The 16504-nt window shown below is 38.1% G+C and overlaps 1 protein-coding gene across 1 annotated transcript in view; it reads right to left on the minus strand.

Annotated features, from left to right (window-relative positions):
• LOC126162937 (guanylate cyclase 32E) overlaps positions 1-16504 on the minus strand; it is a 935168-nt gene that overhangs the window by 191708 nt on the left and 726956 nt on the right. Inside the window, exon 14 of the mRNA XM_049919769.1 lies at positions 734-805. Within this exon, the coding sequence (XP_049775726.1) occupies positions 734-805 (72 nt within the window). The remainder of the gene's footprint in view (positions 1-733; positions 806-16504) is intronic.

The following is a 16504-nucleotide window of genomic DNA, read 5'->3' on the forward strand; positions in this document are numbered from 1 at the left end:
ACTTGCGCACTGCTGACACACTGCTCGGCGGCGGAAGGAGACTACGCGATTTTACGCTATTCAGGTACTAAAACGCGATGCTACAACTCTCAAATACTATAATACTCCCGAAATTTATGAAGTAACCAATGCAAATACCAAAAACACGCAAAGAAATTAAGAATTAAACTATGTAACAAATAAGTGAGCTAAGAGTATACGACTTGCTGCTGCAGCTGCTTATCCAACGGCGGCAGGGAGCACACTGGCTGTGACCAACCGACACTGGGCGTTCAAAACAAAAACAGAAGACAGACGACTACGCGAATTTACACTATTCAGGTACTAAAACGCGATGGTACAACTCTTAAATACTGTAATACGGCCGAAATTAAGAATTAAACTATGTAACAAATAAGTGAGCTAAGATTATACGACTTGCTGCTGCAGCTGCTTATCCAACGGCGGCAAGGAGCACCATCGGGTAACACTTTTTTGGACATGACGATGTGGGTGCATCGTAGCAAACGACTTTGATTCTGCGAGATCAACACTAGTACCGTGGAATAGGTACACTACTACAAATATTGGATGTTAGCACTTAGGTATCATTCTGAAGTATTTGCTGGTACTTTTAATTTCACAAATATTCCTATCGTTTCGAGTATTATTTTCAAACCGAAAACTTCGACTAACTGATAAAAATATTTTTGCATAAAATTATTTTTACATTAGAGATCAAATGGATACATACCCTAATAATATCTCCGACAAGCGAGGCAATGAACATGTTATCCAGTTTCACGTCTTCGTTTTCAAGGATGTCCTGAAAAAGAAAAATTGTAAATTACAGTTTGTTCCAATGTTGCTACCTGGGAAATACACGAGGTACGAGTGTAACGAACAAAACTTTTTCCCCTTTAAGAAACTAATCGCTACTGTGATCAGCTACCTGCTTCATTTACGAGTACTGTGCACATCCGTTTCTGGTGATATTCTGCCACAAAGTCTACAATTCATGACACAAGCCCTCTCAGTGGCACAGTGATTAACACCTATAATATAAATAAGAGGTTGACTGTTTCGGAAGTATGGTACTGAACATTCGTTTTGGCAATAACAAACAGAAAAACATCTGTTAAGTAAATAAAACCGTTCTTTTTGTGTCTGAAGGATTACCTTGATAAGCAATGTTGCTCTGAGGGGATTTTCATAAACATTCTTTTATTAATCTGTGACATGCATTTCAAAAAATATTCCATTACAGTCATTATAAAAATAGAAGATGATCATTTATTATTTACTGAAGCGTTAAAATTAAGAATATGAGTTTACTTTATAAGAAACGATCTGGTCATATTTTCTTTCGTCGTGATGACGTGTACTGATAGTAATCACTTTGACGACATTCATTCAGTGATACAACTGATTCAGTCAATATTAAATCATTATCTCAGGTGAGTGAATTATTTACAATATACCAGCGAGAAAAAAAAAACAGGTAAAAGTAGTCAAATCGGACTTAGTGATCATCTGATGCAGAAACGTATTCACCGCTATTCTGGCAGGTTAATACATTATTGTCCGTCTGCAAGCAAAACTCAGTCAATTTGCTCTGCTGGTGATAATATGGGCAACAAATAAAAACAGTTTCAGCGTTGGCTTTTCATGCTTAATATCATCTTCTCCTTTCTGAAGAGTTTATTTATGGTAAATATAAGGTGCAACGATTGAAACTTTTTTCGGGGAGAATTCAGTACTCTTCGCAGCCCAAATAAGACATAAAGAGAGAGCGAGAGAGAGAGAGAGAGAGAGTGTGTTGAGGGTGCGAGGAGGGTGGGAGGATGAGAGGGAGAGATGATTGAAGAAGGAAAAGAATTTTTGTTTTATCTTGAATTATGAGTAATTGTTCACTGGAAACTAAAACTGAGGGAGATACTACATAAAAGAGCAAATGAAATGAGACAAAAAATTAATTTTTCGTTCTGTAGAAAGGTATAAAAGCCATATCACTGGAGAAAATAATGACTCGTAAAATATTTTCTTCTTAAAAATAAATAGCAAGAAATTACGCAATTCTGGGAGATTTAGCGGATTCCCTGACTTGACCAGTTGCTCATGAAAATGCAAAAGAAACTCTATTACATAGTGAAAGGAAACTGAATAAATCTCGTTTGTCAGGCAAGTAATTCACATGACATAAATTCACTTAGAAAAGAATATCCACATCTGGCAACTTTCTTATCCGATTCCTATTTAAAAATTCTCTATTTCGCTGACATTTCACTAACTGAATTTCGTAACATTTCTCACGTGGGGCAATTCACTTCCATATTCTAAGTAAACATGTTATCTGACAACGTGTCTTTCAGTTGGAACTTTCACTGTAGATGTCAGGGCAGAAATTTTGCTCAGGAGGGAATACGACACAAATGTTAACTTACTGACAAGTGCAGTTCGTCTGGTAAACGGAATGCTAACACTTAGTACTTCTACTGGTGTCCGACATTCCGCAGCGCTTCCAGATGCCGACGAATCTACACTTTTTTCGTGAGAACTTTCAGAAAATGGCGGCATGGACGTAAATAATGTAAGAAACGATGCTAGACATTGATGGTTGGATTTAGAGTTTTTGCTCTTGAGAGGAAGAAGAAAACACGAGAATATGATGACTGTTTCTATTGAGGATATTCGTTAATCTGCTATGACACATGTCTCACTGGAGATTTAACAGAAGACGATAATATCAACTCTGTGATAGTTAACATACTCTCCATGAGAGATTCCTTTCCATATACTGTCATAATGGATGAATGACTAAATGAGGACAGCAACATATAATTATAAATTTGGATTTTAACGAAGGAAGCAAACATCTTTCATACAGCCACTCTTCTATTCAGATGAGACATCAGTTTTCTCACACCGTTGTTTTAATAAAGAGAGTTTAATACGTTGCCGAACAACAGTGTTAGTCAACAACAAAACTGTTCATATGTGTTTGAATCTGCGTTCAATGGCAGAGTACTAATATGGGCAGTAACGCTTTAGACTGCCCCTCATAGAAAGCCATTGAGAGTTTAAGGCAATTTTCGGGGGTTATTCCTGTTTCGGGACAGACACCTACCCCTAGAAGCACTGACTTCAACAACAACGCTCGACATAAAAAAAACTGTAAAATTAATAGTCGTCTTTTCTATCAGCAAAATATGAAATTTAGTCCTGTACCCAAAAATCGTGTAGTGTGAAACTGATACCAACGAATGACAATATTCTGTAATTTTCACGAATGACTTCATACCTTTTTAGGCTGTAAATGCCGATGGGCATTGATTTTCCGAAAGCAGCAGACATGTGCCATTGAAACAGACAAGTGTGGCAGGAAATTGGAAGGAAGTCATCGAAGACGGACCACAACATCTGAATAGGGGTAGAATGGTGCATGAAATCGTCCTCGTCCTTTTTCGAAGGAATCACCATGGCATTTGCCTTAATGGATTTGGAGAAACAGTGAAAAGTCCTAATGCTTAACTTCACGGAGCGTTGAGCTGTAATCCATGCGAATGCCAATCCAGAGTGCTAACTAATGTGCCACCACCTTTGGTTCTGGGTGAAAATCTCACTCGGAAGACGCACAAATCTCTGTGTGTTTCACTCCGGAAGGCGTCTATAGTCGACAAAAAAATATCGAAAGAATGTTATTCCCTGAAATCTGTGAGGTTCAGCTGCTGTCGAATACAAACGAAATGCGGTTATCACTGAAACAACAGGTTTTCGTTTACACTGATTTTTTTCATCTTCAGTTTAACCTGACTTAACACCGCTCAAAACAACAGGCTTTTGGTTTTTTATCGCTGTTGCTTTCAGTAATAAACGTAAACTTCGAACAAAGATGGTAAAGTTCTAATGAACGTGAAAGAGAGTAGGAGACAACGATCGAGACAGGGATTGAGGCTGTGGCGGAAATCGGTGCCATTGTCACCAGCAAAGATGATGAAGTGAACGGCGCGGCGACTGTGAGAGCGAAAGTTCACAAACTGATGACCTTTCGGCATCATCAATTTTCGATGGTATCAGTTTTACACCTCGAAGTAAGCACAAAACTAAACATTCAGTTTCGCAAGCTGCGACATAGTCGCGAATTGAAGAGTGACCTGAATATGGAATAAATTTCCTTTAGTTTACGTCAATGGCCACAAATTGTTATAAATTATCAAACGTATCTGGAGATGGTCATTATAGACCGAAACCGGTAGTCTAATGACAAAAGAAGTTTGTGACCATAGACGTAAAGTAAAGGAAAGGTTCAGTTAATGTCCAAAGTCTATAGCGTGTCAATAAAATTACGGGAGTGCTCTCTCTCTCTCTCTTGGGAACGAAAAGTAAGTAATTTACGAAGGTGGAGAATTTAAAAGTTTTCCAATCGGATTTATTTAATTTTTTTCATGTTGGTAGTCGCAATATGAACGATTCTAGTATAGTCTGTGGTGGAAAAGACGATACATTTAATTGTTTAGAATGTTTCGATGCAGCAGCCAACCGTTCTCGACAATTGAATCTCTGGCAGTCACTCACTAAGTCTACTTTCGTGGTATGTGAGTGAGCCGATATACTTGGTTCTTCACTTACTGTTCTATTGTTGTTGGTTGTATGAATGATTGTATATTGTGTCCTGCCTGGCGTTGCAAGTTAGCTTAGATGTTAAGGTAAGCTCAGCAGTGAAACAACAAACTGTTCTTGTTTTGCTGCACCTTAAAAGCTGAAACTTGCTAATAATTCTTGCGTGAGGAAAAACTCAGGAAATTCGACATTGTCGCTGGATGACAAAAGCGAAAATGTAGGGCTGAACACCTGTAAGAGGTCCATGATTAAGGAATTTGTTGCTAGCGCACTCGAGCAGATGTAATTTCAATGGATTGTCTCACGCGCTACCTGCGATATGTGAGCTATAAGAGAATCCGAGACCAAAGAGCAGTGTTGACTGCAGTAGGAACTGTGTAGCAGTAGGAGTAAGTAGTTGCTTGCTAGCAGTCTGGTGTATAGTGTTGGCTGGGCCGGTCGTGGTGGAGCGATGGCGGAGCCTGGGCGTTGTAGTATAAGGTAAAAGCAGCCTCGCGCATATATAGTATTGTTACATCAAGTCCCATGTAAATGTTTCTAAAAAAATCTCTTAATAATAATCTTTCTCATAAAAAGTAACTTTTGACAATCACTCATCTCAATTTAAAGAATTTACTAATTTCCCCAATCCATGGTCATCCCGATTATTGCTAAGAAAAATCAGTTGTTCTTTTTATACATGACAAATCTATCGGCCAGCATTTCACTGGGCTGTGCCACAAAAATTTATTGTAAGAGCAGATATATATGCGTTATCCGGCGACTTCATTGAGGTAAGAATTTTCAATTTATTCAAAATGGTCTTTCAGGGCCATGACGCAGCACTGTTGACGTCCAAAATTTACCAGTTTAAATTCACAGTCAATTATTGAAAGGTGGTTATAAGTGAGTCACATTTTTATTATTCCTAGGTTACGGAATAATAAACTATTGGAAGGTTACACTGAATGTGAATGAAATAAATAATTATATTGTTTTTACTGTTGGGAGGTTTACTGTTGGGAGGTTACGGAATGTTTTTACTGTTGGGAGGTTACACTAAATGTGAATATTATTTATATTATTATACTGCTGGGAGGTTACACTTGTCGACAACCGGCCAGGATCGTATTTTTGTGAATTTCTGAGAAGTAGTGAGTTATATATCTGCTCTTATTTACTTAATTTTAAATGTAGTTTGCGTCTGGCGCAACGCATTTACTAACTTGTCACTCTTTCTTTCACAGATCATCGGCAATTTATTGCTCTTTGTTGTAATTGAATTTGTTCCATTTTTGCTTTGTCTTTGTTTGATTTTGTGCTTAACTTTGAGTTGTGAAAATGCCGCGAAAAACTGCTAACAGTACATCGCGATCCGTAATGAGTGAAAAAGCCGACTTGAAATACTAGCGACACTCAGTGTCTTGATGATAATCCTCCAGTTACAGACAATCAGTGCGTATCGACCACCAGTAATGATTCTAATCTAAATGATGAGTAAACAAATTCAATTGTGTCCAGTGTAAATTTAACGACAATTGATGACACGGCACTTTCCGTTACAATGAACGCTGTCCAGTTTGACACGCCTGATTTGCATAATTTACGTAGCGAACAGATACTTGTTTCTAACGAAGGTGAACGATGTACTCAAAGTACGTCAGATTTATTTGATTCCGATGTAGTGACCAACAGTGCACATCCAATTAGCAAACCTTTTCGTGAATCAGACAATGACCAAATGGTTACACAAAACGTGACACTTGCAGATACACCATCACACAGCACAGAAAATAGAGTTGCTAATTTTGGCATGGATCAAGTTATGGCATTATTGCTACAACTTAATGAAAATCTTAAACAACAAATTAATGAAAATTTCAAACAGTTGAATGAAAAACACGATAACCTTAATGAATCGAACAACAAACAACATAATGAAAATCTCAAACAGTCGAATGATAAACCAGACAACAATTTCAAACAACTTAGTGAACAGATTACAGCCGTTGCCGTGCAATGTCATGATACTAAAGAACAATTACGTGAGGAAATTAAGGCTTGTGCTAGGAAGAGTAGTGAAGAAATTAGATCTGTGGCACAAGAATTAAGTAATACACATGCAGCCACAACTAAATTACTTAGAGATGAAATTAGTGCAGTCGCTAAACAATGTTCTGAAAACGCAACACAGTTACGCTACGAGTTTAAATTAATGTCATCAGAACTTTCACGCACACTGGATGCGAAAGTAGATACGAAATTAGAACAACAAAACAGCCAAATTGACGAACGTTTTAATCAGCACCTACAAAACAGTGAAACGCGTTACCGTAAATTTATACAGGAACAGAACAAAGTAAAGAAACAAGTCATGGAAACAATTACTGCACAGAGACAGGAAGATAAGCGTAAATTGTTTACGAAAACAAAAATCATACGTAGACAACAACATTGCTGCAGTATCAGACGAAATCAATACTATCAAACAGTTGAACACCGAATTGCATGATGAAATCTCTGATCTTAAAACAAAAACAGACACATACACAGTAGACTTTCAGACAGTGACCGACGGACTTGAACAATTAGAATTAGTACAGGATCCCGAAGCCATCAAAGCAGACGTTAAGAAATTAAACAAAACCACACGTAAAATCAAAAAAACAAATTGATGCTTGTGACACTAAAAATGACGATCAGGTTAAATCATTGACTGAAAAATTTGATGAATTGGCCAGTCGTATTGACGTTATCGAAAATAACAATGAAACTAAATTAGACGATACTTTACCAATTTCGTTCAATCAAACACCCGAATTCCAAAACTTACAGCAGACAATCGGTGAGATAAGTTCATCCAATAATACATTGCGTAGAAAAGTGTCGTCTTTACAGCAAGAAGTGACAGAAATGAAAAATGTTTCAGCCTCTAACACGGCACAGCATATGCCACATTCCGAACATTTCTCACACTCATACAGCCAGCATAATTAGGCAATTTACAGAGAGTACGTGACTTAGATTCCGAACAGTCACAGACAAGCAGATTGTCATACAATCCTGAACCTGTTCAGACAATCAGAGACGATAACTTTGATTACAATCACTTTCTATCCGTTACGAAATTTAAGAATCACAGAAAACAGATTCACGCTTTGGACTGGATACAACAATTTGCTTTTGAATTTTCACCGGCATTGCCTGTAATGCAGAAACTGCAATTTATTTGCAGCGCGTAAGTGACCTCAGGGGATCCATTACACTCCGATGAATATGTGCCGTAGCGTGCACAGGGCCCCGAGCCGTAGTAGTGCTATTTCATCTTTAGTTTTCTGCACTGCTGCCTTCTCTTTTACTATCCTTTATATCTATCAAAACCACTCTTCAACTATCGATCCATCTAGGATTAAGAATGACTAAAGAAAACCTGATCTGACAAGTTTTACCGAAAGTGACAGTTTTCATTAGACACCCCCGAAATGACAAGAAATACCAGCATAATTTTAATAGCAGACAAAATTATAATCATCAGTATGTACAAAATTTTCGGCAATCGCAGACACATTTTGGCAACAATAGAGGGTTTTCACCACAACAGCAACAAAACCAGCCGGTTAGCACACCTAACCAACAATGTGGTTTGCAAGGTCAACCAAGCTTTAATGTTTTGCCGCCTACACGTATAGCACCGGCACATCTAATAGTAGCGCACAGCAACAAGGAAATCACTACGTACAGAAAGCACATCATTTCAATTCCTATCGCGATGCGCCGTATAGCAATGATTATCATGACAGACGTGAAAGTAATGAGCACAATTTTCAGCGTAACAGTCGGTCTTACCAGCAGCATAATCAACCACAACAACAGATTATCATGAATGAACCAGACAGTCTGTATAATCCCGAACCTAATACTTCAGGAAGAAATAACAGAACGGTACAAACAGTTGAAATGCCACAGCATCCTCCAGCAAATAACAGCACGTCAGAAAGAATTTGACTAGATACAGTACAGGTTGCATCTTCCAGCAACGCAAGCAATACTTTTGACACACAGACTCTCGTTCACGAAAATGTTATAACTTTTGACGACATCCGAGACACTCTTTTGTATGAAAAACCAGTTATTCAAAAAACCATTTCCCACCCTGTCATTGAAGTAAAGATTGGATCATCCACATTTTCAGCAGTAATCGATTCTGGATCACCTATGTCCGTTATAAATGAAGAAACCTTCAACGAATGCAACAAAGAGAATATTTATCCTACGTTAGCATTAGGCAAAACTAAAGCAAAAAGAGCAGTATCTGGTAAAGGAGTAGATGTAAAATTACAGACACACTTATCTTTTTGTATTGCAGGTCATACGTTGCACTCAAACTTTTGGATTGTTCCCTTATTGACAACAGACGTTATTTTAGGTACGATTTTTTTGGTACAACACGACGCAATTATTGACTTTCAAAATTCCTGTTTACTGTTAAAGGATGAAAATGTACAACTGGCATTAGAATTTCAGCACTCTTTATCTGCAGAAGAACAAACAATTAATCGGACAGAGGTCATTTCTCCATCACGTAACATAGACTGTCATTCCACATTGTTCACAGATACGTATGTTCACAACTACAATACACCAGACGAAGCCGACTATGACGTTATGCAAATGATTTCTGATAAAGTAAAACAGAGCAAATACAGATGACGCACGTACTCAACTACGCAATATTCTTTTACAGCAAGGTCCAGTTTTTGACAACTTCGTCGTCATTACGAGACATAGCACAAGAGCAGAGCAAAGACAACGTGTGGGAAGAAATTAAACAACTTTGACAAGATAGGAATAACGTTACCATTAGAAACCATTACACTGTACGCAATAACATTCTGTTTCGCCGCTCCCACCCTGACAGCAACAATTGGTTATTATGTATTCCTGACGAGCTTGTTAACAAATTAATTTTGTATACTCATTTAAGGTACGCACATTACGGAGCCAGAAAATGTTTTCTTACACTGAGACAGAACATGGAGAAACGTATTCGACGAGTTTTAACGTCATGTAAAATCTGCCAGAAAGCTAAATCAGACACGACTTCACATACTCCTCCGTTACATCCCATTGTACCTGTTAAATTGAGACACATGGCCGCTGTAGACATTTTTGGTCCGATTCCCAGATCTAATAGAGGTGTTTGTTACATCTTTGTCGCTGTTGAACTCACTTCAAATTTGTTACCTTCACTCCGTTACGCAAAGCTACTGCTAAAACTATTTCGAATGCATTTGTAAAAGATTTTTTATTTCATGTAGGGCATGTATTGAAAGTAATTTCCGATAATGGACCGCAATTTCGATCTGCTATATGGACACGTATCTTACGAGGTAGAAACATTTCTCCGATATCCAGGTATCACGCCTCTTCGAACCCTTCTGAACGACTGATGAAAGAAATTGGTAAACTGTGTAGAATATACCGCCATAAAAGACATATTGATTGGGATACACACATACTCTCATTCCAGGATGTAATTAACTCCATACCAAATGAATCTACTATGCTATCTCCGACCGTTATATTGAAAAATGTTGAACCACCTAACAAAATTAAAGAATTAGTATCCTTTCATACATCTCGTCGACTACGCCACCATGAAATAATTGACATTGCGCTGAACAACATCAAACGTGCCGCAGAGCGCCGGAGAAGACAGCAAAAACAGGTTTGTACACGCCGTGACTTTCACATAGGACAGAAGATTAGTACGCACGCACTATTTATCCAACAGAGGAGAAAGTAGATGCAGTAAATTTGAGCTTCTATACGCAGGTCCATATAGAATTCGCAGCATTCCTCACCCCAATGTAGAACATGTCGAAATTTTGAGAACCAGAAAAAGCAAAGACAATCACCATGTCTCCAATATTAAACCTTTTATTGAATCAGCATACTTTATGATTTATCACACTGTAATGCCTTTTCCAGATATTTATATGACCACTTACTGATGATTATTATATTTTTTCTTGGCAAGTGCACGGCAAGGTAAGGTTAGCAGGTCGCTTTTCTTGTCGTTAGACATCGAACCATGCACATTTTCCATTTTTTGTGTTTGTATGATTGTTTTCCTATCGAAAGTAGACTTTTTGTCTGTATGCACTATGTAATCTTTAAGATATAACAAACACCAGTTGACTTTGACATTTTTTCTTATGATATCTCAATATCTTGACTATTCTACATTTTTTGCTACTACATTATGATACTGTGTGTACATTTTTGCACTTGAAAATTGTCAATGTTTTTGGACTAATACTTTTCTGTCATGCTATGCTGTATGCTTAATTATATCACTAGAAACAAGTTTTTATTTAATGAGTATATGATTTAAATGCAAGATATTAATCCATATTCATCGCTTTCAGAAATCAATACCGTGTAAAGGAAATAAATTAAACAAACCACAGTGGTTTACTATGAAATGGGAATTTCACCTGCGGAATGACCGAAAGAAAATGCAATAACTTGTCATGAAGAGTAAATGGATCAGAATTAACAAGCATTAACAAGAATATACTATACACATCGCATAATAGCTGTCTTACCTAATTATTTTTCTTTCAGAATACGAGGCGATTGATGCAGGCTGTCAGACAGAACTACAGATGTTAATTTTAGGGATGAAATATGCTAGAAGTAAGAAACTCTATACTGTGAATAGTTGTATGAAGTAAATGGTAATATGAATAATGAAGTGTCAATTTTTTTGCAGATGACAATAAATGATGATGAATAGTTATATGAAGTTCTGGTAATATGAATAATAAAGTTTTTCTTTGCAGATGATGATAATGATGGAGTTTATATAATTTCTATTAGTTAAGAAATGCTATGTAGTTATTTAAGTATTTGTTGCGGTTCCTTTTGACAGTATGTCTATGTCGCATAGTATAATGACTGAATGTTTTGAGAAAGACAGCTAGAGTACATACATATTGAGTACACGTTTCATTACCTGTTAATTCGAAGTTCACTACTTTTCAGCATAATATGCATTTCTTCTTTCAGCTCAATAATCCATTTTGTATCTTTCCCAGGAGAAGCTTTTCATGACATTACTATGCTATAAGCTGTGTTAGTTATTAAACCTGTTCTAGTAATTGCATTTTTTTTTTTGCCCAGTTGTGTCTATCATTTATGAATGTGATCACATATACTGTACTTGTCTCATAACCTTGCTACAGCTGACTCATGACGAATGACGTTATTAATCCTTATTTCCAGCAATAAGTCAAAAACAAGTATTTCCATGCCCCAGCAATTGACTATAGTTCCCAATGCAATGCATTGCTAGCACAAAAAAAAATATTTCCAGTCCCTTCTGTTATCAGTATATAACTAAATAATACTGCCAGTTAAAGATATATTTCTATTCCTAAATTTAATGCAATTTTTTCTGATGTATTGATTCCATTCTGTCTATGTATTATTGGACTACCGACCTTGAGTAATAGTTCCGATGTCTTACGTTTTAAATATGACTTATGTCACTTACATCATATCATATATAAACACTAGTAGCTTGATGCTACACTCAAGAACTCCTGTTCTGAATGATGATTCGTGAATAATACTGAATAATGCTTTGTAAAACTATATGAATCCTTTGTAACTGGCCAATGAGTGGCAATAACTACTGCAAACAGATGAGTTATGAATAGTGTTTTGTAATACTCAATACCTGCTACATGTTTAGTAACTGGCCAATGAATGCGACTGATTACTGTAATGAGATGTCTTATGATGCCAATGATTACTATAATTAGATGACTTAAGCATAAATGCTATGCCAATAATTACCTCATTTTGAATGATGACTTCTGAATAATGCATAAAAAATGCTTTGTAACTGGCCAATGAGTGCCAATAATTTACTGTATTGAGATGACTTATGAATAATGTTCTGTAATACTCCATACATACTACTTAAATGCTGTGTAAATAGCCAATGAATGCCAGTAATTATTCAGATCGGTTGATACACTAGTGTAATTCTATGATGACTAGCATAAGACTTAATGTGTCCTTCACCTTCTGACCTAATTACCAGCAATTACTGCAATATCCATTTGTCCTGTCCATCCTCATGATCATGGAGCACTGTATTTGGTTTTTGCACTAATTCTCTGTTGATGTGAGAGTATGGTTTCTACAAGAATGTGGTGTTGACATATCAAGCTGTCCATCACCTTGAACAATGAAGATGTCATTATGGTCCTACTGTTTGGTGTACCTAATGTACTACCAAAATGATAACATACAATATTAATACAACATTTCAGTGTCTTGGCTACAGTGATAAATACTTCAGGGAAGAGAAATTCAGATTGTCTCACTTGGTGCTGTGTTTCTGTAGAAAGATACGGACTTTCAGTGCAGCTACGTGCAACTTACTGTGCTACAACAATGATGCAATCCTTCCTATTCCTTTCCTAGTTCATGTAAAATGGTAAAGACTTATACAGTGCGTTTAAAATCTTATAAAATGCTAAAGACTCTTACAGTGCGTGTGCACTTTATTTCATTTGTTAATGTTTTCAGTTCTTGTAAAAAAAATGCTCAAGATTTATACAGTGTGTGTGCACTTCATTTCATTGGTTAATATGATCAGTTGTCCTAAATATGCTAAAGACTTTTACAGTGCGTGTGCACTTTATTTTTTTTTCTTAATGTATCCAGTTCTTGTAAAATGCTAAAGACTTTTACAGTGCGTGTGGACTTTATTTCATTTGTTAATGTTTTCAGTTCTTGTAAAAAAATCCTAAAGACTTATACAGTGCGTGTGAACTTAATTTCATTAGTTAATATGATCAGTTGTCGTTTTTACTGTTGGGAGGTTACGGAATGTTTTTATTGTTGGGAGGTTACGGAATATTTTTCTGTTGGGAGGTTACACTAAATGTGAATATTATTTATATTATTATACTGTTGGGAGGTTACACACCGAACCCACGAGTGAAGTACCGTCAGCGACGTGAGGTTCACTAATTGGTTGGTCTTCCACTGCAGTTGTTTTAACCTGTAGGTTATGTACGGTCTTGGTGAAGGCAGCCATCTTGATCTTTACAACAAGAAAGGCAGTCATCTTGCTACTTATACCAAGAGTAAAGTACTGTATAAGTTGCGGTCAGACGAAAACTAAACATACGGAAACAATTAGTAAACTGTTTATTATTTCAGAAGTAATCGTCATACATTGTTCCCAATGTGAGACAAGTTGTCCAGTGCCTTCATGGAAAAACGCTGTCCATTGCCTACGGAGTCATGGTTGTATCCGAGGGTGCCCCTCTTAGTTCGAAGCAAATCGAGGGCCAAGAATGTCTTTCTGCAGGGTTTCAAATGTAGGGAATCGCAAGGGGAGAGAGCGGGACTGTGTGGAGGATGTGTAAGGACTTCCCAGCAAAACTTTTGCAGCATTCTCTGTACGTAGTGTGAATTTCTCCTCATTTCCTTTCCTTTTTCTTTCTTTAGAAAAAGATCGCTGGGTATACAATTCAAATTTAACTTTTCTTCCAAGGAACATTGCAGACATTCTCTCCTTACGTGATGTCGCAAGTTTCTTGCGCTTCTTCCCATGCCGATAGTTTTTCTCGTGTTCTATAATAACTAAGTATTTCAGTGCAATGGAAATTCTACGAATCATCATTACTAGATTTAAAAAAAAAGTTTTGTTTATAAAACAAACATTTTTGCACTGTTGTTATGGCGAACTGATATGCCGGTTTTTTAACCTGTTACCAGTAAAAATGAAAAACCCTGTCACAACCGAGATCAAACAAATACCTAACAATACCGATTATTCAGAACTAAAATACTGCATTCATTGTCAGAAATTAAGGGAATATGATTTACCCTCCAAAGAAGTGGCTTTCAGAACACTTATTCTTCCCATTTTTGAGCACTTTTCATCGGTATAGGACCTGCTTTCTGAAAAGCATTTGGCACCGTGCGCCACTGCAGACTGTTAATGAAGATACGAGCAACGGAATACGTTCCCAGTTATGTGAGTGACTTGAAGGCTTCTTAAATAACTGGTCCCAACACGTTGTCTTCGTCCGCGTGTGTTCATCCGAGACGAAGGTATCGTCTGGAGTGCCCTAGGAAGTTTGATAGGACTGCGTTTGTTATGTGTATTCATAAATAATCGGACGGGCAGGGTGAGCACCTGTCTGCTGTTGTTTGCTGATAATGCTGTGGTGTACAGGAAGGTGTCATGGTTGAGTGACTGTAGGAGGATACAAAATGACTTAGACAAACTTTCTAGACGACTTGATGAATGGCAACTTCCTCTAAATGTAGCAAAATCTAAATTATGTAAGTAATGTGGAGTGAAGGAGACGTTCCTTTCGAGGAACATTATAGAGAACATTTAGAGAACCGGCACTTTCAGTGAACTATGGGACGATTCTATTGCCGAAAACGTACATTTCGTGTAAAGACAACGAAGATAAGGTATATGGAACTACGGCTCGTATGTAGGAATATAGACAGCCCTTTATCCCTCACTCTATTTGCGAGTGTAACAAGAAGGAAAATGACTAGTAGTGGGTAGGGTACCCTCCGCCACGCACCGTAACATGGCTTGCAGAGCATGTATGTATATATACGAATAGATATAAATGTAGATGGCAGGTGGAGAGCAGTGCCCATCAGCTCTGTTGCTATCAGCGCTGCCTGCAGAAAGCGAGGTTGCAGGTTCTAAATCCGGTCCATCACACAGTTTATTTTGTCAGGAAATGTTCGTAGTGTGTTGTCACCGCCAGACACCACATTTGCTAGGTGGTAGCTTTAAATCGGCCGCGGTCCATTAGTACATGTCGGACCCGCGTGTCGCCACTGTCAGTAATTGCAGACCGAGCGCCACCACACGGCAGGTCTAGAGAGACGTACTAGGACTCGCCCAGTTGTACGGACGACTTTGATAGCGACTACACTGACGAAGCCTTTCTCTCATTTGCCGAGAGATAGTTAGAATAGCCTTCAGCTAAGTCCACGGCTACGACCTAGCAAGGCGCCATTAACCATTTCAAGAGAGAGTCTCACTTGTATCATCCAGAATGCTGTATACAAATGATGGATTTAAGTTAAGTATTCCAGCAGCTACGTACTTTTCTTTATAGCATTCATTACGTATCCTGTTTCAGACCTAGCGCCACCTGCGTGAGTTGACGCGTGCATTTCGGCCTCCTCTTGCAACACAGTGTTGGCTCTTCTGCCAACACTACATTGGCGACGAGCTAAATCGCGTTTGTACCAATTGCTGCACTAATTTACTTCTGTAATGGCTTCGCCACAATCTCCAGATGTACTGTCCGAATTTTATCGCTTACAGAATCAGCAGACGCAGGCCTTATTGGATGCCCTTGGACAGCTCGTCCAGGGTCAACGTGCACTGCAAAACGATGCGGCCGCCGCCGCTTCATCGCTACCGCAGCCACAGCACGCAGTTGCACCGCCATTCCGTAATTTTCAGCCAGACGTGGAAACATGGACGGAGTGGTCACGACAATTTGGATTCCATCTCGCCGCCTACAGAATTCAAGGTAACGAGCGGCAGCCGTTTTTGCTTTCGTGTGTTGGTGTGTCCACCTACCGTGTGATAGTGAAATTGTTTCCCCGACGCGACGTCGCAACTCTGTCCTACGAAGAAATTTTGTCGGCATTAGATGCATATTTCAAAGACACAGTCAATGTCGTTGCAAAAAGGTATACGTTCTTTCGTACAAAACGTACGGCCAGTCAAACTAATCGGGAGTGGGTTGCAACTTTGCAAGGCCTTACAAGGGATTGTGCTTTTGAATGTGAATGTGGACTCCCTTATTCAGATACTATGGTGCGTGATGCAATTGCGCAGAACGTT

Source organism: Schistocerca cancellata, chromosome 1, assembly GCF_023864275.1.
Source record: "Schistocerca cancellata isolate TAMUIC-IGC-003103 chromosome 1, iqSchCanc2.1, whole genome shotgun sequence".
NCBI classification, from domain to species: domain Eukaryota; kingdom Metazoa; phylum Arthropoda; class Insecta; order Orthoptera; family Acrididae; genus Schistocerca; species Schistocerca cancellata.